Source organism: Lotus japonicus, chromosome 2, assembly GCF_012489685.1.
Source record: "Lotus japonicus ecotype B-129 chromosome 2, LjGifu_v1.2".
NCBI lineage: Eukaryota > Viridiplantae > Streptophyta > Magnoliopsida > Fabales > Fabaceae > Lotus > Lotus japonicus.
The window spans coordinates 87,918,241-87,939,496 of NC_080042.1; the positions used below are offsets into that span (position 1 = coordinate 87,918,241).

General features: G+C 34.0%; 3 protein-coding genes across 3 annotated transcripts; 2 read left to right on the forward strand and 1 right to left on the reverse strand.

Moving 5' to 3' along the window:
• The first annotated feature begins 2,598 nt into the window (after positions 1–2,598).
• Positions 2,599–3,550, forward strand: LOC130740642 (histone H1). The gene is made up of 2 exons (XM_057593306.1): positions 2,599–2,840; positions 2,925–3,550. The coding sequence occupies exons 1-2, from the start codon at positions 2,679–2,681 to the stop codon at positions 3,384–3,386; spliced, it is 624 nt and encodes a 207-aa protein (XP_057449289.1). The 5' UTR covers positions 2,599–2,678; the 3' UTR covers positions 3,387–3,550.
• A 1,219-nt stretch (positions 3,551–4,769) lies between these two features.
• LOC130737209 (uncharacterized) lies at positions 4,770–6,057 on the reverse strand. The gene is made up of 2 exons (XM_057588966.1): positions 5,997–6,057; positions 4,770–5,419 (listed from the first exon to the last, which is right to left on the reverse strand). Exons 1-2 carry the CDS (start codon positions 6,055–6,057, stop codon positions 4,770–4,772), a joined length of 711 nt encoding a protein of 236 aa, XP_057444949.1.
• A 7,477-nt stretch (positions 6,058–13,534) lies between these two features.
• On the forward strand, positions 13,535–15,072 carry LOC130740643 (histone H3.3). The gene is made up of 5 exons (XM_057593307.1): positions 13,535–13,671; positions 13,772–13,873; positions 14,332–14,408; positions 14,519–14,609; positions 14,701–15,072. The coding sequence occupies exons 2-5, from the start codon at positions 13,802–13,804 to the stop codon at positions 14,869–14,871; spliced, it is 411 nt and encodes a 136-aa protein (XP_057449290.1). The 5' UTR covers positions 13,535–13,671; positions 13,772–13,801; the 3' UTR covers positions 14,872–15,072.
• Positions 15,073–21,256: the final 6,184 nt, after the last annotated feature.

Consider the following 21,256-nt stretch of genomic DNA (forward strand, 5'->3'; position numbering starts at 1 on the left):
CGGCGGCGGTGGAGAGTGATGGCAAACTTGTAATACAAACAACAATCGTCACTATCATACATGTTGCTACTATGTTGGTTATTCCATTGACTGGCAGTAGGGGGTGTAATCGGACCGGATTGGTTCGAATTTATGGTGTTTAAATGTCCGAACTAATCAAACATGTTTGGTTCGGATTGGTTCGGATTTCATGATTTTTACTTTTAAAATCGAAGCAAACCAACCTGATCTCAATCGGATTGATTCGGTTCGGATGGTCGGATTTGAAATTAAAAAAATATTATTTGAAATATGCACGAAAATTATTCTAAAAACGTGAAAAATTATAAAAAATATAAAAAAATCCAATATTTTTAAAGAACATAACATTCAATAATGACATAATTCATATAATCCAAATAAAACTAACATCTCTAATACAAATATAAACATGTAATGTAATGAGCTGGAAGTGTTTGAACCTAATGTCAGAAAATTCTCAATTCATTGGGTTGGTTCGGATTGATCGGTTTTTCAATCCCCAAATCCGATACCCGAACCGATAGTGATCAGATTTAGTAAGAAAAATATGAACCAAACCAATGATCCAATCCAACTCACCATAATGTGTTCGGTTCGGATCGATTTGATCGGATTCACGGATCAGACCATACCCGCTTACACCCCAAACTAGTAGTAAGGGAAACCTTTTAACTATTACAATGGTTTGCAATGCCTTGACTTTTTAGGTGTCTTAAAACCTTGCTAAGATTATCAAACCCGTAATTCATAATGAACTTAGACCAAGTGCAATGGTGGTGTTGAGAGGGGAGTTGAGGGTAGTTGAGAGGGTGTAGTGGTGTTGAGAGTTGTGCTGAAGATGATGTGGAGGAGAGAAGGTGTTGAGAGTTTTCAACATGTTGAAGGAGCTGAACCGGAGCCACGTGTCGGCTTGCGTGTGGACACGCCAGGCGCGTGCACCACACGCGCCGACAAGGCGCGTCAGAGCTGCAGCGACGCGGAGAGAGAAAGAGGATAAGCTGCTAGTTCGACACGTGGCGCGTTCTGGTTCGTTGTCCGGATTTTTATCCTCTTAATCTTTTGAACTCAATTATTTCATTGCAAAAAAGTCTAGAAATTTTTTTTAACCAAAATTCATGATTTTTTTCCTCTATAAATAAAGACTTGGTTCGTTTGATTTGGACACAGAAAAAAAAATCAAGTTTTTCACTATAAAATAAATTATTGTCTATATTTAAAAAAAAATAAAATTGTTAAGTGTTTATTGTTTTAATTTAATTTAGATCGATAATTGTAATTTTATGTAAATCATAAAAACAAAAATATAAAGTTAAATAAAAATATGAAATAAAAAAGTGGTGGGGTAGGGTGTTGAATGAAAAACCATTGGAGTTGGTAAAAGTTGAATGAGTGTTGAATTGGAGACAGAAAATGATGTGAAGTGTTGTGAAGAGAAAAAGTGGTGTTGAGGGTGTTGAACCATTGTAAATGATCTTAGTAGGGAGGATGAGACACGACTTCTACACGAACATACTTGTGATGGGTCAATAATATCTTAGTCACATGGTAAGTTCCTCTACTCAGGGAGTGTTAGTCCAACTAGGGAAAAAGTCCACAACCTCTTAAAGCAGGAGATACTTAGCCTGTGCTAATTTTATTAGGGCTCATTCCACTTTTGAGGTACCTTAATTAAGGTGAATGTTTCTTTTTTAAAATAACACTTATTTATGTGAATGATATGAAAAATACATTTCAATTTTTGTCATAATAGTTTTATCAAACTCGCCATGGTGCTTTCTCTCAGGTTGCGGGAGTCATGAGAGCTTCTGAACATGAATTGACAGTGTAATATGAATTGGATCAACATGGATGGAAATGGTCTAGCTGATTGGCTTGCTCGCATGGTGCTTTCTCTAAGGTCGCGAAAGTCATGGAAATTGTTGCTGCCCCTCTAGAGTTGGAGTATTTGCTTTTGAAGGATAGACTGGCCATGCGCTAGTCCCCTGTTCTCTTTCTTTTGTTTTTTCTCTATTGTTAATTTTTCGGTGTAAAAAAAATATTGATACAAATATACTTATTGTAATTTTAAAATTTTAATCTGTAATCATAATTTCAATCTATAACTATAATATGAAAAGAAAACATAGGAAAAACTTCAACATGTTTGTTGATTTCGTTTGGGTCCAAAATGGCTACCATTTTACATGATGTAACCCACATTGTAATCAACTCTCTGTCAGAATTAATCCTCCAAAAAAAATCAAGCAAGAAACGAAGCATGGTAGAAGAAAATCGAGGAAGAAAACCGGCAAGAAAACACACTCTTGAGTCTTGATGAGTTTCCCCTTTAGGCCAAGCAAATCAAACACACTCAGAAATAGCAAAAGCACAGTTGGCAATCCAATCCACAATTTCACACAACCAGTCACATCACCGATCTTCACCGCCGCAAACAACGCTGTCAGTTGCGCCACGTGTACGTTCGTGATATTTCTTTGTACACGCTGGCAATCCGCACTCAACTCTCTCCACCAATAGAAAACAAGAATATTTCCAGCACACAGATTCTTCTCTCGTTATTTATAAGCGAAGCTTGCCGCGTTCAGTTATCACCAACTCACTCACTCACTCACTCACTCACCGTTTTGTATAGCGACTCGTAAACTCAGTGATCGGAGATGACTGCCGCCGTGGAAAGTGTTACTCCCGCCGTCGAGAAGCCGGTGGAGGAGGTGAAAGCGCCGAAGGAAACCAAGCCTGCGAAGGAGAAGAAGCCGAAAGCCCCCAAAGAGAAGAAACCCAAACAGGGGAAAATCGCTTCACATCCTCCATATTTTCAGGTAATTGATTCAATCGATTTCATATAGCTTCTGTTTAATTCGTTGTTTCTCTGAATAATTCACGAGTATTGTGTAATTTTGCAGATGATCGAGGAGGCGTTGTTGGCTCTGAACGAGAAAGGCGGTTCTAGCCCTTACGCGATCGCGAAATACATGGAGGAGAAGCACAAGTCGGTGCTCCCTGCGAATTTCAAGAAGATTCTGGGTTTGCAGCTGAAGAATCAAGCCGCGAAGGGGAAACTCGTGAAGATCAAGGCTTCGTACAAGCTTTCTGGCGCGAAGAAGGATGGCGCCGGTGCTAAGGTGGCAAAGGCCAAGACAGAGAAGAAGGATGCTGCCGCCGCTAAGGTCGCACCGCGCCAGAAACGAACCAGGGCCGTGACAGCTGTGACCGCTGCCGCTCCGAAGAGCAAGAAGAGCGAGGCGGTGGTTAAGAAGGGTGGGATGAAGAAGAAGACGAGGAAGGTGTCTACGCTTGCGAAGCCGAAACAGCCAAAGTCCATTAGGTCTCCTTCAAAGAGGGCTAGGAAAGCTACTGCTGCGTGATGTTTGATGATGGATGGGGTTTCTGTTTGTGTAGGAAACTATGTGACATAGAAAATCTGTGAATACTGAAACTAGTATTGTACATGGTGTGATCGCTGTAATATGGGATCAGATGGTGCTGACTGCTGAGTATTTCTGTTATGAATAGAATAATCCTTTTGCTATTATGTGTCCTCCTTCTTCTTCCTCTGCTAATTGCTAGTTACTATTGTTTATGATGTGTGATTTCTTGTTCCCTTTGTTTACACGCTGGCTTCGCGACGATAGTTAACTCAAAAATTCAAGCCACAAAAATGTTTGAAAACTTGGAATCACTTGTGAAATGTGTTTGGCCGAATCAATTGAGGATTAATCTCTTTTTCTCTCACTATTTGCAATACCTTCATAAAATGAAAATCATTTAATCAATATACTATTATAGGAATAATCAGTCAATACATTTTATTATAAAAGTATCTTACAATATAACAAATGAAGAATGAAAGGAACTTTGAAAGATGACTAAAATTTAAGAACATAAGTAGACATTGAAGGGTTGAGTAATACGAGTTGTATGGAGCGGTAGAGGTGATCAAACATAAAACCCAGAGATATGGAGGAACTCTCAAAATTAAGTTGGGGCAAGTTAACATAAAACGCCTAAGATGAGATGTGTTTTACTTTTATCTACCCTATTTCCTACACTTTTTAAATGTTCCCTTTGACTATAATGCAACTCATAGAGGCCATCTACTTACTTGTTTGTCTTTTGATTGATTCACTAACACTAGTGTTCTTTACCCATGCGTTGCACAGCGATTAAATTTATTTTAAAGATAAATCAGTAGTAATGCGTTTTAAACTTAGTTTAGTCTCTTTTGAGTAATTATTAAAGATATGGAATAAAACATATGTCACAAACATGTAGATGAATTGACCACAGTAAAAATATTTATTCGATGAGGTTTGTAGATACCTCAAAGTGTCATTACTTGAATAGTAATAAAAAACACATTTTTAAGTAATGCATTACATGACAATTGAAATAAGATAAACATAACAATGACAACAACATGAACCCTATAGCATTTGTAGTCCATGATTAATGTTAAAGACATCATAACGGAACTTGTTGTCAATCAAGCATATTTGTGCTATATAACCTAGAAAGGAAGAAAAAATTATTAGTGTAATAATCAGTAACTAATACAAATATAAACTGTGTATAATTTGAAAGTGGTAAACTAACCTTATAGAAACGTCATTATACCTTCAAATTAGATGATCAATAACTTGCTTGATATCTTTTTTTGCTGTATAACAATAAATATAATACCCATATCAGTTTTTATATTTCTAGCATTTAAATTGAAATTACTTATAAGATAAATAAAAACTTACATGTCAAATATTATCAAAGACTTCTTGATACACTACGTTGCGTGTAGTGTTTGATACAACTCCTTCGTCATCTATGATAAGCATCTTCAACCCTTTTCTAGATTTAACTCTAGAAAGTGCAACATATAGCTGCCCGTGAGTAAAGACAGGCCTTGGCAAATACAATCCAACATGAGATAAAGATTGCCCCTGACTTTTATTTATAGTCATTGCAAAACATAAAGCAACAGGGAATTGTCTACGCTGGAATTTGAATGGAATGTCAGAATTAGATGGAGTTAAACTCATCCTTGGAATAAATGCTGTTTCACCCATATTGTTTCCATTTAAAACAGTAGCAACAATTATATATTTAGTCAAAACATTGATTATCATTCGAGTGCCATTACACAACCCTGCAGCTTGGTCTATGTTTCGAATGAGCATGATAGGGACACCAACTTTCAGTTTAATTGCATGGTTTGGAATTCCAGAGCATTTGAAATCATTTAAGAATTCAGATGTAAACCATTCTGCATTGACACCCGAATCTTCGTCTGACTTGCACGGAGTATCACAACTCAAATATTCTGTTTCATCACCAGGAATCATTCCTAACATAAAGTTGTTGATTTCCTCTACACATTCAAGTGTTGGTGCAAGGATCGCTCTTTCTTGGAAGAATGAATTTTTTGCAAATTATGTGCAAGTTTTGGATATGCAAAATTAACTAATTCAAGCAACGGTTCCTTACACTGTTCAATGAGAAGATCTGGAGGAATCTCAATAAGTGTTTCTTCCTCATCAATCGTTTTAACTGTACCATCTCCCACTTGAAGCAACCAATCAGCAGACTCTTTTATTTCTGCTGCTGAAGAAGTCGATGTAGCATTTTGCAATCTCATATTAATAGTCAGCTTCATTACCTTGCAATGCTTCCACAAATATGAAGAATTGATAGCTGGACCGACAATTTCTGAACGACTTCCTTTGGAAATAACTGGAAGTATTTGTCTAAAGTCGCCTCCTAGTACCACAACTTTACCTCCGAATGGAATGTCATAACCATGGGTAAACCGAGTCTTCATAATGTCATTAAGAGATCTGTCTAAAGCTTCAAAGCAATGTTTGTTTAACATAGGTGCCTCATCCCAAATAATTAGGCTTGCTTTTTTCAATAATTCAGCTTTTGGGGAACTGTGACAAAGATTACAGGTTGAAATCTCATTTATTGAAATAGGAATAGAAAACCTTGAATGAGCAGTTCTACCTCTAGGTAACAATAGCGATGCAATTCCGCTAGATGCGACATTTAAGACGATAAGGCCCCTTGAACGCAAAGCAGCAGATAATGTATTCTAGAAAAATGTTTTTCCAGTTCCTCCAAAACCATATAGAAAAAATAATCCACCGTTATCAGACAAAACAGCATCCAAAACATTCTTATAAACAATCTCTTGCTCTGAAGTAAGAGAACCGACCAATTCATCATGAATCTTTACCATTTCATCCCTATTATAATTCAACTCATCTGCAATGAATCTATTTTCAAAATTATGAATTTCTGAAAATTTAGGGTATGGTAAACATGGAAATTCCTTCAGTGACCTTCCATTGCCTTGCAATATTTTTTCAATCTCAATCAGACATAAGTTTTGTAATTCTTCATCCTCTATACGAAGATCTGAATGAAATTAAATGAAATAAGGTAAATAATTTAAATTAGAAAATTAATTTAAATGCTTCAATTTTGATTTTTTTTACATGGTGAGAAAGAAAATGAATTTACACAACTTTAAGTTACATTCCTAATCACACTCACCATATTTTGATAATTTCAATTTAGAATTATTTTTATAATCTGGTAGTAGTTTTATCTTCTGGACATTAAACACAGAACGACTATACATGTTAAATCAAGTTATTCCAACAATATGTTAAACAAATACGGAAATCAAGTTATTCCAACGTTCTAGAATTATACATGTTAAAAAAATACATGCATACTACTTCTTAAGGGATAAAAAAAATCTAATTATGGCTTTAAAAATAATTTTGATGAAATACCTGGAATGTTGAGTGCTTTTCTTCTGTCATATAAAATCCCATCACTTAAAAGAGTCCAAGACTTTCTCCAAACTTCTTGTGGCCTAGAAATCAAGTTTGTCATCAGCATTCTGGTAATTAATTTCCTTAGTTGAGATCCGGAACCAAGCTCACTTGCAATTGAAATTGCATCAACATACTGTCGGTCATCCTCCAGTAATCCCATCGCTTCGCATGCATCGCAGAATGTGGGATAAACAACACCCTTTACAGTTCTTATGCTTTTAAAACTGTCACAACCTTTTTGCCTATTTAATAAAACACGCATGTAGTAATTTTCTCCCATTCCAGAAGCAATAAATTGCAAGCGACCAAGAGAAATGCCTCTTTTCCTAGGAAGCCATATTGTTGATTTTTTGTTGTACACAAACTTGGAAGGAAATTCTGCATATGTGAGATTTCTCCCCTCCGAGTACTTCTTGTTGGCATCCATCCATGCCAAGAATTGAGTGCCCTTTTTAGTTGAGTTTTCCTTCACAACTTCCAAATCGTCATTCTCTTTGAATAAAACACTTTGTTGGTTTGGAAGATGAAATTCTAATCTCAACACTGGAGGCCACCTATCATGAATATCATATTTGAATGTTCTCCACGCGGCTTCACATGGAGTAAGGTACCTGCAAAATTAATTTGAGGAGTAAAGAACTCAATTCAAATGATATTAATCATAAACTCATGTTATATGGTAGCTCCATTTTAGCTAAATTTTTATATTGTGTTATGTTAGTTTTAAACTTCTCTTCTAATGTTATTGAGAGTTTTCCTGGCTCACTTCACTAAATGGATTTTTTCATCTTACTTGTATCAATTTTTCATTGTACAGTTGAAAGCTTTATACAGAAGATACTGGCATCAGATGTCCAAACTATGACTGAGAAGGCTCCAATTATTATGTGATTAGTTCCTTCTCAGATGGTTGAAATCTTCAGTTTTAGGACCTATTGAATGAAATTTTTGCTGGATACCTGAAGAAAGATTTTGAAGATTGGTGGGAATTCGTCTCTAAACTATCTGAATTAATAAACTGTTTTCATTTCTCTAATAATTTTACTGCTTACTTTTGTGACTATACTTTAATTAGCTAACTATAGGCTTTGGGATGTGATAGCTGATTAAATAAGGTACTCCTTTATTGAACCATTTTATGATCATAAAGGCTAAAACCTTATTATGCCCGGAACTGTGGAAACCATTTTATGATCATAAAGTGGAAATAATCTAACTTGTTATAATCCAGACATCAAGCCTCTAATTTGTATATATCAATTCTTAGACTATAAATTATTATTCTTTCTTGATGAATAAATAATGTGAAGCCAAATCAGAGAGTTATGGAATAAAAATCCTTTACCATTTTTTTCCACTACATTAGCTTACGAAATTTCATGTTTTCATCTTAAGATGGTTTTAATCAATTACTTAATTTTTTTTCACGCACAATTGTTGGAGGAATTTATGCATTCAATGCAAGAATAAACAAACAATAACTCAATTAATTTCTATAGTAAAACATATTTGTGACTCGGAAAATTACCTGCAATCATAATATTGCTTGATTTCATCTTGTTGTTCAGAGTTGTCAGCACTGGTACCACCATTGGATATCTGAACATTGACTCTATCAGGTCCTTTGTTAATGTACTTGAAAAGATATTTTATAGCATTCGACTTATTGCAGTACTCAACATTGATGTGTCATTGATAGCGCATAAGCAAGACCGGGTTATAAGGAACAACAAAACCATTATCGAGAGGAACTCCTTTCTTCAAAATTGTAATCCCAGTTCTTCTTCTTTTATAAATTGGATAACCATCATCATCAACTGTTGTGCAATTCTGGAATTTTTTTGGAAAGTGTTTAGAACACTTTCCATCGACCATGCAAACTGACTTAGGGTCAACAACACCACATGGACCATGCATCATGTATGATGATACTGCCTTGTATAAATTTGGATAAACTTTAGGATCAGGAAGCTCTGCAGAAACATGTTTGTCTATATCCTCAATTTTTTTAATTTTGTGTTGAGGTGGAAGCCACAAAAGTATGTGTGCATGAGGTAACCCACGCTTTTGAAATTCTACCGTGTACATTCCTGACATAAAAGAGATATGATGAAAGTTAAACATATTAATGAAAAAAAAATTACTGAAAAAACAAATGAAATAACAAACGAATGAACTTACCCGCATCAACCTTTCCAAATTTCTTTCCTTTCTTTAAATCATACATTAGGTTGTCAAGCTTCATCTTAAAAACACGTACACAAATATCTGGCCTGTCTTCTGCCTTTAAATTTCTGTGACGGACAAACCTCTGAATCTCACCCCATCCAGAATTGCAAGTAGCCGTTATAAATAAATCTGGATAACCAATTTTTTTGCAAATAGCCATTGCATCTTGACAGTTATTAAACATATAGCGGCGACCACCTGTAAAAGAAGGCAGTAAGATAATTCGCTTTCCAACTGATGAGGGATCAGTTTCTCCATTGTCAATTGCCTCTGCTACACCATTTAAATAATCAGCTCTGATTGTTTTTTGGTTACGCTTTAAGTAAGAAAGTCGATTAGCTTCAACCATAGTATAAGTGTCCACCACAAATTGTTGAAACAATCTCCTTGAATTTAAAACTGTACCAAACTCATTATTTCTAGTCTGGAGGCGAAATGCAATGAATTTCCTTAGAGAAACAGTGTGCCTTTTATAAGTACCCATGTTCCTGAATAGTTCACTAATAGGAATGTCTTCCCGAAAACCATCTTCACCATATGGAAAAAGTAAAGGGTACTGCAAGGGGATGAATGCAGTATGCGTTTCATGGATTTTGGTCAAGAAACCATCTCTTAATTTGACAACAACATCCCTACCAAATTCCATATCATCAAAGTCACCAACGATCAAAGCTGCGACCTCATCAGCCGTAGGCATATTGTAAGTTCTAGGATCCTTTCCCCTTGCTCGAAATAGACGCACAGAGAGCTGAGAAGTTTCATCAGAAGATAGATGATCACGAACCTGCCGAAAAACTCTAGCAAGTACGTTATTTTGGTCAATCATTTTTTTAAATCTTCAACTAATGAAGTATCAAGCCCTTTTCCAGATCCATTGGAGCTGCATTATGTTTAAAAAATACGTCAAATAATTACTCATAGATATATAGACAGCATAATATATAAGGACAAAACGTATAATATTAAACTTTTGGATTACCTAAGCACTCTCGTCCGATTCGCTGTTTCGTTCCGTGTATCATACATATACAATTGAGCAAATTTTGGGGGTTGCCCTACTTGCGGAATTAAGGTTCCAATCCGATGATAGTTTTGTCCGCTTAAAACAAACTGTGGAGGGCCTCTTCCGTCATTGATAGAAGATTGAACCTTACCACCCATAGAGGTAAATGCGAACATGCTGTTATATGCTCTGATATTTTCCTTAAAATTTGTAGCTCTAGGATCTTTGTCTGTCCATAAATCCATTAGTAACGATGGAGGATTGCGTAGAAAAGGCAAGGTAGCTTTCCCTTTCAAACAACACAATGAAAATGCAGCTTGGCCAGAGCTTTTTATTTTCCCAGTTTTCTCATTAGGCCACATTAGAGCATTACAGTAGAAACAAATACATGTAGGATCACCAAAGTCAAGTATTTCTGCATTTAGTGTAGAATGAGGTTTTAGTATATTATAACTACGATCTTATATTAAATCATGAAAAAATTTAATAGATTAAAATAAATGAAATTATGAACCTGTATCTTCAGCCTTTTTAAGCAACAGAACAATATTTTCAGGGATCTCAGGAATTGGATCTTGTAATGGTTCATTGTCTTCACAGACATCGTTGTCTGCATCTATATTTAAAAACACATTCGTGATGCCAAGTGTTTAATATGTAATGAGATAGAAACCAATACAGTAACCATGGTAGATATTAAAAATGTTATGAAATGATAAAGAAATAGAAAATTAAAATAACCTGAAACATCTTCATCGCTGCTAAGTGTTCCAACATCAGTTATTGAATTTTCGGGTAGAGAAGAAAAAAAAGCAAAATGTTGAAAAACCAATTTGTGTTGTGCTGGAGATGAGTTTGGTGTTGTGCTATGAGTAAGGAGGTATCTATATATATTGCTATTGTTGTGTAATGGTGGAATACAATCAACTTGATTTCATAATTTTCCACCCACGTACTTAATTTGACTTTTTAGAAATTAATTGTATAATTAGGAATAAAATTACACTATGATTAGTTATTTTAGAATAGACTATTCACCTTAAATTTTGCTTTAAATTTCGAATGATTAATTCTCAATAAAGGCAATAGTAATTAAAGCTGTACATTTATTGCATGACATTGTCGATAATTGACCTAGTATTGGTGTAATAAAATTATTTTAATTAAATTCATGCTTAAAAAGGAAAATAGCTGATTGTTGTTTTTAAATTGTAATTAGCATTAAATGTATTCCATTAGTAATTACCTTAAATACCTTGATTACTTATTTTAGCATCTGCACCCCTTAATTATTTATTTAAAATTTGAACGATTAATACTAAATAAAGTCCATAATAATTATAGCTCTATATTAATTGCATGACTTTTTCCATAATTTACGTAGTATTGATGTGTACGAAAATACTTTTATTTTTTCAATTAAAATTAGGCTTAAAAAGGAAAATAGTTGATTATTGTTTTTAAATAATAATTAGCATTAAATGTATTCCAATCAAGGTATTTTACCTTGAATATACAGATTACTTATTTCATAATCTTAAATAATTTTAAATATTTATTTAAAATTAGAACCATTAAGTCTAAAAAAAGTCAATAATAATTATAGCTCTATATTCATTGCATGACTTTTTTCGATAATTGTCCTAGTATTGATGCGTAATAAAATACTTCTAATTAAAAAAATTAAAATTATGCTTTTAAATTATGAAAAGGAAAATAGTTGATTGTTGTTTTTAAATTAAAGCCTTTATTCTGATGATTATTTAATGTCTTTTATGAGTTGATTTTAAATTAATATTAGTAACTGGTTTATATAATAAAATTAAAGGAAATAAATAAATAATTCAAAATATATATTTCCTTAAATAAATAAATAATTGATTTTTTGAAACATAAATAAATAAATAATTTATTTAATAAGTAATTAATTATTTTAAACAATTTTTTTTCCATTGAAAAAATATAACCATATAAGTTTCTAACGCACTTAAATTTTTTTTATGATGAAATTGAATGTATTAATATTAATTTCCTTAAATAATTATTAAATGCATTAAAATCTATTTAATTATAATTAATGGGGTTTAAAAAAAAACAAATATTTTGAGGCAATTATATATTAATCAATTAATACACGAATATTAATTTCCTTAAATAATTAGTAAATTCAATAAAATCTATTTAATTATAATTAATGGGGTTTAAAAAAAACAAATATAGCAACAATTATTGCTGTATCTGGAATCAATGGTCGTAAAACAATAAATATGATTTGGTCAATGCCTTCAATTATATAACATAAAATGAAAACCATTTAATTATTATAGTAGTAGGCGGTGTAAAAGTTTGAAGGAAATATAGCAACCTGAATTAATTCCACCATTTTTGAAACGCTGAATTGACGGAAATTGTAAATAAGGAATGATTTCAATGTCATTTGCAAATTCTTAGATTGGTCAATGCATTTACTGATTTACTCAATATTCCTTCAATTTCTACTACTATATATCACTTTTACACCGCCTAATGAATAGTTCAAATCAACACCATTTAATTATTATTTTGATTAAGTTTTGGTCAATGCATTTACATAATTTGCATTCAATTTGATTTAAAACGCATAGGTGAAAATTATTACGTTTTTATTGTTTTTGCATCTGAAGCTTGGAAACAAATTAAGAGTCATTACACCATAAAATGAAAAACCTCATTCTTTGATTAATGGGCTAAAAACTGAAATACGTAATTGAGCTTTTACAATTGAGGTCCAAAATAATTAGGAGGTGACACTTGTCATGTAAAGAGGGGGGTGGTGGAGAGTGGGTCTTGGAGTGCCAAGTCATGGAGGTGGGGCTCACAACCTTCCTCTTTTCTAAAGTATATAGATAACTTCAAATGTCATGTGAATCCTAAGTACCTTATTTTTTTTTTCTTTGCTTCCCCTTCAAGCTCGCCTCACATTAGGCGAATTTTACCGATAGAAACACATCAACATTCCACATATACTAAGTTCAAAAAAAAAAATTCCACATATACTAACTTAACAACCCCCAAAAAAAAAGTTGTATGGTGCTTTTGTTTCAAATTCTATTTTTAAATTTGCTTTTGAATTAAAAAAATTCAATTTTTAAAAATTGAAGATGGTCAACATTTTAAAAAATTATTAATTTTTTTACAAAGTTGCAATAAAATTATTTGGAAAATTATTTTGATTAGTTTATTTAGAAAATCTATTATGATAGTTTATAGAAAATATAAAAAATTAATTTTAATTATTACAATTAAACAGAAATCCATTTACGCTCCGTCAAAACAAAAATCCATTTACGCTAATTTTCCGATGGAGAAAAAAAAAGAAATCCATTTATGCTTTTCCTAAAAATATCGAAAAAATAATTTTTTAATCTAAAACAAAATTGAAATTAGTATAAATACCGTCGCATCTGTTTAAACCAAAACGCAGCGTTTAACGGCAAAAGCGTCCAGAAGTGTTTATTTGAACCCGAAGCGGTTATCATCTCTTTGTGGTTCTTTTCTTGGGTCCTGTCCTCTGGCGATTGGAGATTCTGAAACCCTAATCTGGTAATTCCCTTGCTCGTTCTCTTCAAATTTCTTGTTTCCCGCTGAGAATTTCGAATTCTTCTTGTCTTCTATGCATGCTCACCTGCTTCTTCACCTGCAGATAATTTCAATTCGTCTTCCGTGAAGCGACATGGCTCGTACCAAGCAAACCGCTCGCAAATCCACCGGTGGAAAGGCTCCAAGGAAGCAGCTCGCAACCAAGGTTTTCTTCGTCCTATCTTTTTTTCGTTTCGTCAACGATTGTTACTCGATTTTGGATTTTGGATTTTCGTCTTTTTTTGAATTTGAATTGTTTACAATCGTTTTTTTATTTTCTTTAAAAAATTGCAAGAGCATGTTATCATCTCAGAGGAGCTATGATTTTCCTAATTTGTTTCCCCTCGCTCTGTGAATTAATTTTGATTTTGAATTTGGTTGTTTAAGGCACTTTTTGAATTTGAGTTTAGCTTGTAAATTGTAAAGTTCTTATGAAATTGAAACCCTAGTTGTTGTTGGCTTTTAAGAATTAATGTGCATTTTCTTTACGGGTTGAATTTCGTAACAAATGTTGCAAGCATGCTATTGATATGAGATATGTATTTTAGTTAATTTGTATAGGTCCTTGTTTTATGTAATTTTTTTACATTGAGGTCTGATTTTGTGTGTCTTCTGTATACAAAGGCTGCAAGGAAGTCTGCACCAACCACTGGTGGAGTCAAGAAACCCCATCGATACCGCCCTGGAACTGTTGCTCTCCGGTACATGAACTTTACCATTGAATTAGTATACTTATTTTCCCTTTTGCTTCGTTGAAATCTGTTTGGAATTCGTATTGAAACATTTTCCCACTCTTTTGATCTTGGAACAGTGAAATTCGTAAGTATCAGAAGAGTACTGAGCTCTTGATCAGGAAGCTGCCCTTCCAACGTCTTGTTCGTGAAATTGCACAAGACTTCAAGGTTATGATTCATACTTTATGTTTGTTCTCAGTTATTGATGTCCTATTATTAACTACTGAGTGAATTGTATTTGTTTTTCTCTGTGGTGTAGACTGATTTGAGGTTCCAGAGCCATGCTGTACTTGCTCTTCAGGAAGCTGCTGAAGCTTATCTTGTTGGATTGTTTGAGGATACCAATCTCTGTGCTATCCATGCTAAGAGGGTGACCATTATGCCCAAGGACATCCAGCTTGCTAGACGTATTCGTGGTGAAAGGGCTTAATTGTAGTATGTGTTTCGTCAATAGAAAGAACGAAAAAAATATTATCTTTGTTATGTTCATTTAGGTTTATATAATGCTATGCACTTATAAGCTGCTATGTGATTCAGACTTGAACTGCTGTATTCTGTTGGTGTTGGTATTCTGTATGGTGAAACTTTAAAATTGTACTACTGTTTCTTATTGATATACCTATGTTTGTTATATTCGTAGTATATAGATTCTGGTACGCATCTGAGCAGACCTTTTTGTTTTTCCAAAAATAAAATAAAAAAGATGTGTTCTAACTTCTAAGTTTGCTTCAATAGGTTTTGTTTCCTTCTTTTGCCTTTTGATATAGAAGTTGTGACATCATGAAAAATTGACTCAGGTGGTTTTGATCAGTTTCTTGTAATCTATTTACTCGTGGTTGTATAAATTATTAGCCTTTTCTTTTTGTGGCTTGGGCTGTTATTAAGCTTACCTGTTTAAGCACATGTAAGGGAGTGTGTGTAAGAATGTTGCCCGGTCTTATGTATGGGCCAGAGATTATGTAGGACTGGATTTGGGGCTTTGGGCCTTTATTGTTGAATGGATATCCTCTGAGTGTGTGTCAAATTCATTTGGTGCTTATCTTATTTTGTTAAAAGAAAAGAGAGAAGTGATGAATGTCTCTACCAATGGGCTATTGATGTAGCGTCCTCCAAATTTAGGGCTTAATGTCAGCTTGTATCAGATAGCCCAAAAGTTTATATTCACACCCACCCCTATTTGACTTACACCCTAATCTGACTCACTTCCGGAAAGAGAAAAGAGATATGAATAAATGAGAGATAGGCGAGAGATATGATATGTGATATAATAAGAAAATGAGAGGGATATGAAGAGAAAATTGGTGTAATGTTTAAGTATGTAGCATTGTTTTTTTTTTGTCAAAGTATGTAGCATTGTTATATTGCTGGTTTGTACACCTCACATGGAGCTTTCATAATTGATGTAAGTTCAGTTTGGCGGGCTTAATATTAATATTCTAATTATCTTTGATGAATAAAACCTAGTAATAATAATACAAAAGTTAGAAAACAAGTATCATCAGATGCTATGCAGCCACTCTACTATAAGCTAAGGCTACTGCAAAACCAACTTAGCCATTTGCGTAGACTTAATAATGTTTGAAACAGGTTTGGAAGATGTATTTTACAATATGGGAATGATATTAATATATGGTTTGGCATCTTTTTAATTATGCATTACTATGTGCAATTTAGTGTTAGCTCTGTTAAATAGGTCCTTTTTTATTCAGGCCAGTAAGAAATCTCATCTAATAATATACGAACAAAGTACATTACTACCAAGTTTGGCTACATACATAAAAAAATGTTATGATATCTCAATTTTTCCTAATAATATAAAAAGTTAAGAAAATTCACCTCTTGCACATTGATTTGACCAAGTTCCTCCTTCTACTTCTAATTAAGTTCTGTTTGTGTTTACCATTGATTTAACTAAGTTCCTCCTTCTACTTGTAATGCATGGGATCAACAGTTACTTCCTGAAATGTTAGTTCTGTTCGTCTTAAGAAATTGAATCCTAGAGAAACTCAATTGTCTTGAATTTTTTATATTATATTCTGACTTTTGGGGTGTAGACAGGGGCGGAGGCAGGGGGTGGCCTGCCTGTGCCATGGCCACACCCAAGATTTTGCAAATCTCTTATAAAAAAATTAGCTTTTGTATCGTTGAAAACCCACAACTGTTTCTTCTTCTCTGTTGTTCTATTTTCGTTCTTGGCCCCGGTAAGATCAAATTGCTGGCTCCGCCACTGGGTGTAGATAGGTAGCTACTAACTAGGTACACAATCCTCCCCATCTGTTTTGAACTAGGTCCTCAGAATGTGGGTATTGCCTGGACTTCTTTTTCCTTTCTTATCCTTGCATGAGGCTCATCAAAGCTGCATAGTTGCGTGCCATCATAGTTATCATTGTTCTTTAAAAAGGTACGTTGTTTAGGTCAACCAATGCACTAATTGCTTATCCTTCTCCTTTTTTTGGGGGTTCTCATCATCTTTTTTTCTTCCTTACTTACTTTGTCTACATTTTTCAAAATGGGCACACTCCTGCCAGGCCCATACATATGCAAAAAAACTTTCCGACCAAGATCAGGGTGCCTTGTGTTAATAACACCTAATACTTTTTCTATCTAAGGTTACTAATAAAAATAAGTTGTGTTCTGTTTTGCTCTGGTTTTTGTTTCAAAACTTTGCTTTCACTGAACTAATTCAATAGAACGTGGTTGGTCGAGCCGCACAGTCACAAACCGACTGAAAAGGATGGGTTTTGTGGAAGGGTGAGGTCATCCAACCTTGACCTCTCTTCCTTTTTCACCGTCAAATGCCACGCTTAACCTTGTGATCATAAGAACCAAAAATTCTAATATACATCATGACACAAAATAGCATGGTTATATTACTGTTATATGGAAAGTGACAGTTATAGAAAGTAATTTGAATGGTTAGATATAAATACATCATATAAACTGGTAAGAATTATTCACGAGTACACGTGTTCTCACATAATTTACTGAATAATAAATATATGATCCATATCTTTGTAACACAAATTGTCATTGAGTAATTGTGATTTATCTGCTAGCTAGTGCATTTTTTCTGTTGCCATAGCAACTTCTATTACATTTATTTTCATAAGGAAAATAAAGGTGTGTGGAGAATATCACTACCAGTAAAAAGTCCTGCAATGATAGTAAATTAATCAAAGCTCTTACTTGAAAGGAACATGTTCTAGAAGAGTGCTGATTAATTTAAGCTTTCTTTCTGATCACTTGAGTGACATCAAATACTATAATCTTAAGTTCTTAACTGAGGTGATCCAGCCATATAGTTCTACTACACCTGTGATACATAGTAGCCAAAATTCAGGATTTCTCATCACTCCAAATCCCATTCAATACTGTGTGAGGTGACTCATATTTGTCATTATTAATTGTCTCATAAAAAGTTCATCCAATGTCCATACAAAGTACCGGCATGTATTTTTTTCCTTTTCTTTCATCAGGTTTAAACCCCTTTTTATATGCAGAGCAAAAAATGTCGATAGCTTTACAAAGCAATGAAAGTCTAATTAATGTGTGATTCACTGTTATCTTGGGACTAATTCATCACAAAGAGGATAAGTTATCAAAGTTTTGCAATCATTGTTAACATAAATGATACAGAATTATTGGTGGTGGATGAAAGATGGTCCTGTCGTGGATTGTATCTATTGGCTAACAGGATCAAATTTTTGGGGCATATAATTAGATTTAGAGCAGCTATGAATGCGGTACACGAACTTAGTAAAATGATACTGCTGAGAAATTTAGTAGAGTGGTGTGTTTTAACTTGAACTCTTTAGTCAGACAGAAAGATGACATGTCATTCTTCAGTGCCAAAAGCTAAACACTCTCTGTTCATGTTCTGAACCTTTTGGTCCTACTTGTTGAAGGAGACACAACATGTGGATCAATTCAATGCGGACTATACAGACATGCCTTGAATTGTTGAACTAACACAAGAGGACATAACCCAATCTTAGAGTTTTAGCCACTAAAGTGTGCTAAACTATAAGCTTAAATGAGAAACATAAATTGTGCTTAAAATATGTATTAATGGTTTGAAAAATCTATGTTAATAATCAAATTCACAAAGATAAGGTAATATCATAGCATATGGTAAAAACTCTTATTGGGAGATCTAGCTCCACTAATATGTGAATGTTCCTAATTCCAGCAAAATTGTCTTATATTTACGACAAATGAATAAAAGCATATGGTCAGTTCCTATGTAGTTTGAGGATGTTCATCTTTTGTGCTACAAGATATATATGAGGACAAATATAATGCGACAAATGTTAGAATGAAGTGATTAGGGGGATGGGACTCTGTTGGGATACTAATTGGACCATTTGGTCCACATTCTAGGTAAATTATCCTTATCAAAGTTGTTTTGCAAATAGAAACGACAAGTCTGTTTAGAGTGAAAAAAAAAAAAGGAAAATGGATCTTTGTACTTGCTCTAATCAAAGTGGCTAGCTTAAGGCGTGAAGGGTAACATAGACATAAGGTACAAAAATTCAAAAGCTATGATTCCCGGACAATAGACAATACAAACATCTCACATACATCTTATTTTTTCTCTTTATCTCCTACTTATTATCACACTATATTATATATCACATCAATTACTTTGCTCTTTTTTTCATTACACACTAGTTTCTATACCAATTGAATAGCTACCCATATTTCCAAAATTCAATTTCATTTTCTGGTCATAGCAGAAAGACAAAATTCAAGGCTTGCAAATGATGGAATAAACTGATCTAGAGGGTGAACTGGACCATTTGGTCCACATAATAGGCCGTAGCTACTATCTAAGTCTCATGAATAAAGATGATTCTCTTCGTGATCGGAGAAAATTATTGTTAAGAGTCTGTGTTTCCAATCAAAGAATCACTTGCACACTGCATGCTTACAATAAGAAAGTATAAACAAATGTCTTTATAAATTTCGACCCTGTAATCTACTGTAACTCTCACACTACTTATCTTTTTTCCAAATGAATTCTCAAGGCTGAGAAACATGATACTAATCTCAACGAGACCTAAGAATCACATTAAATATATATACCTCTTTTAACAAATTATTCAACATACACGCCGCCATCTCTAAATATCATTGAATGTTGTTACTTTGGTTAAATTATTAGAAATTGGGAGGCCTATACTCAACCACAAAAGCTAGCTCAAGAGTTGAGGTTTGCACTACCCTTATAAAGCTTATCTTGGCTCTATCTCTAGCCAATGTGGGACTTCTAACACACCCCCTCACGTCCAGGATTGAACAGACTGGAACGTGGGATCAACAACGGGTGGCCCAAATATGGGTGGTCTCCACAACAAATGGATCTAGGATAGGGGTCCAGGCCCATGGTCAAACAACCATCGGCTCTGATACCATATTAGAAATTGGGAGGCCTATACTCAACCACAAAAGCTAGCTCAAGAGTTGAGGTTTGCACTACCCTTATAAAGCTTATCTTGGCTCTATCTCTAGCCAATGTGGGACTTCTAACATAAATAATGATAATAAAGTTGATTTCCATATTCAACATCGCGAAGTTATAACAGATGCAAAAGGGTCTATGAGAAAAAAATCAAAATAAAGAAACTATATAAACTTTTGTAGCTAGAAAGGTGATCGAAAAGAAGAAGAATTTTTTTTTGCATGGGAGTGGAGGGAGGTTTGAGAGCGCACCGTAAGACAAAGCATGCTGAAGAGGAGCAATGGCGAGCATTAGCAACGCATGCTAGACAACATACGGACCCACAGAAACTCCCTCCATGCTGACCAACGAGACCACGATCAATCTAATTCATGCACCACCTTAAGGTTTATACTTTTAGAGTTTCAACTTTCAAATGTGTGATTGGTGTTAGTTACTTTTCATCTCCAGTTCTTGACTTCAGTTATAACTTTTTTCCCACATTCCTTTGGTTACTTTTCTCTTCGTCCTTTTGACCTTGTCTCTACTTATGAGTTATATTTTAAAGTTAAGGATGTGTAGAAGTTCAAGACCGATGCACTCAAGTACATTGTATTTTAGTGTCAAAGTGAGTAATTCTTTCAAGTTACATTTAGAAGAAGAAAGAAATAGAGTTGTTAATAAATATGGAGAATTAATTTGAGTTTTACTCACCATAACAAATTAACAAGTCTAGTTCTTTGGTGTATTGTGATTTGGGTAGTTGTGTGTCATTTTTGTTGCGGAGATAAGGGAAGCCTAAACAATGAGAACTTTGCATGAAAAGAAAAGATGCAATTAGTTAGTAATCATCATAGTTTCAAAAATCAGGATGCACCGAGCAATTGAACTAGAAATCGGTCAAGAGTGTCTATTCGAAACAAATAGATCTTAGAACTAGTGAGAATCACTTAAGAATCAGTTGAGTCAGGTTAGAACTTAAGTTGATGCTATTGAACCAGTCGGAACCGGTTTGAACGATCATATTTTAAAAATTCTAAAAAGTTATTATTTTATAAAATATACGTTATAATGATTTTATGTTATATAATATTTTCACTCATTATTGTTCTTCCAATCCCTCTTTATATTTCTATCACATCTACCATATGATTCTTGCTGTGTGAACGGATGTGAACGAAATTAAAGTTTAAATTTACTTTTTCTCTATATCCTTTTCACTTGAACCCATAGTATTTTTGAAAATAACCCACTGAGAGCTCAATCTCTGCGCACGCACACACACAAAAAGAAGTATGTGTGAATGTATCAAAACTGCTAAAATTGAAGATAGTAAATTGTAACATTTATATATTATATCAATAAATTTTCAGTC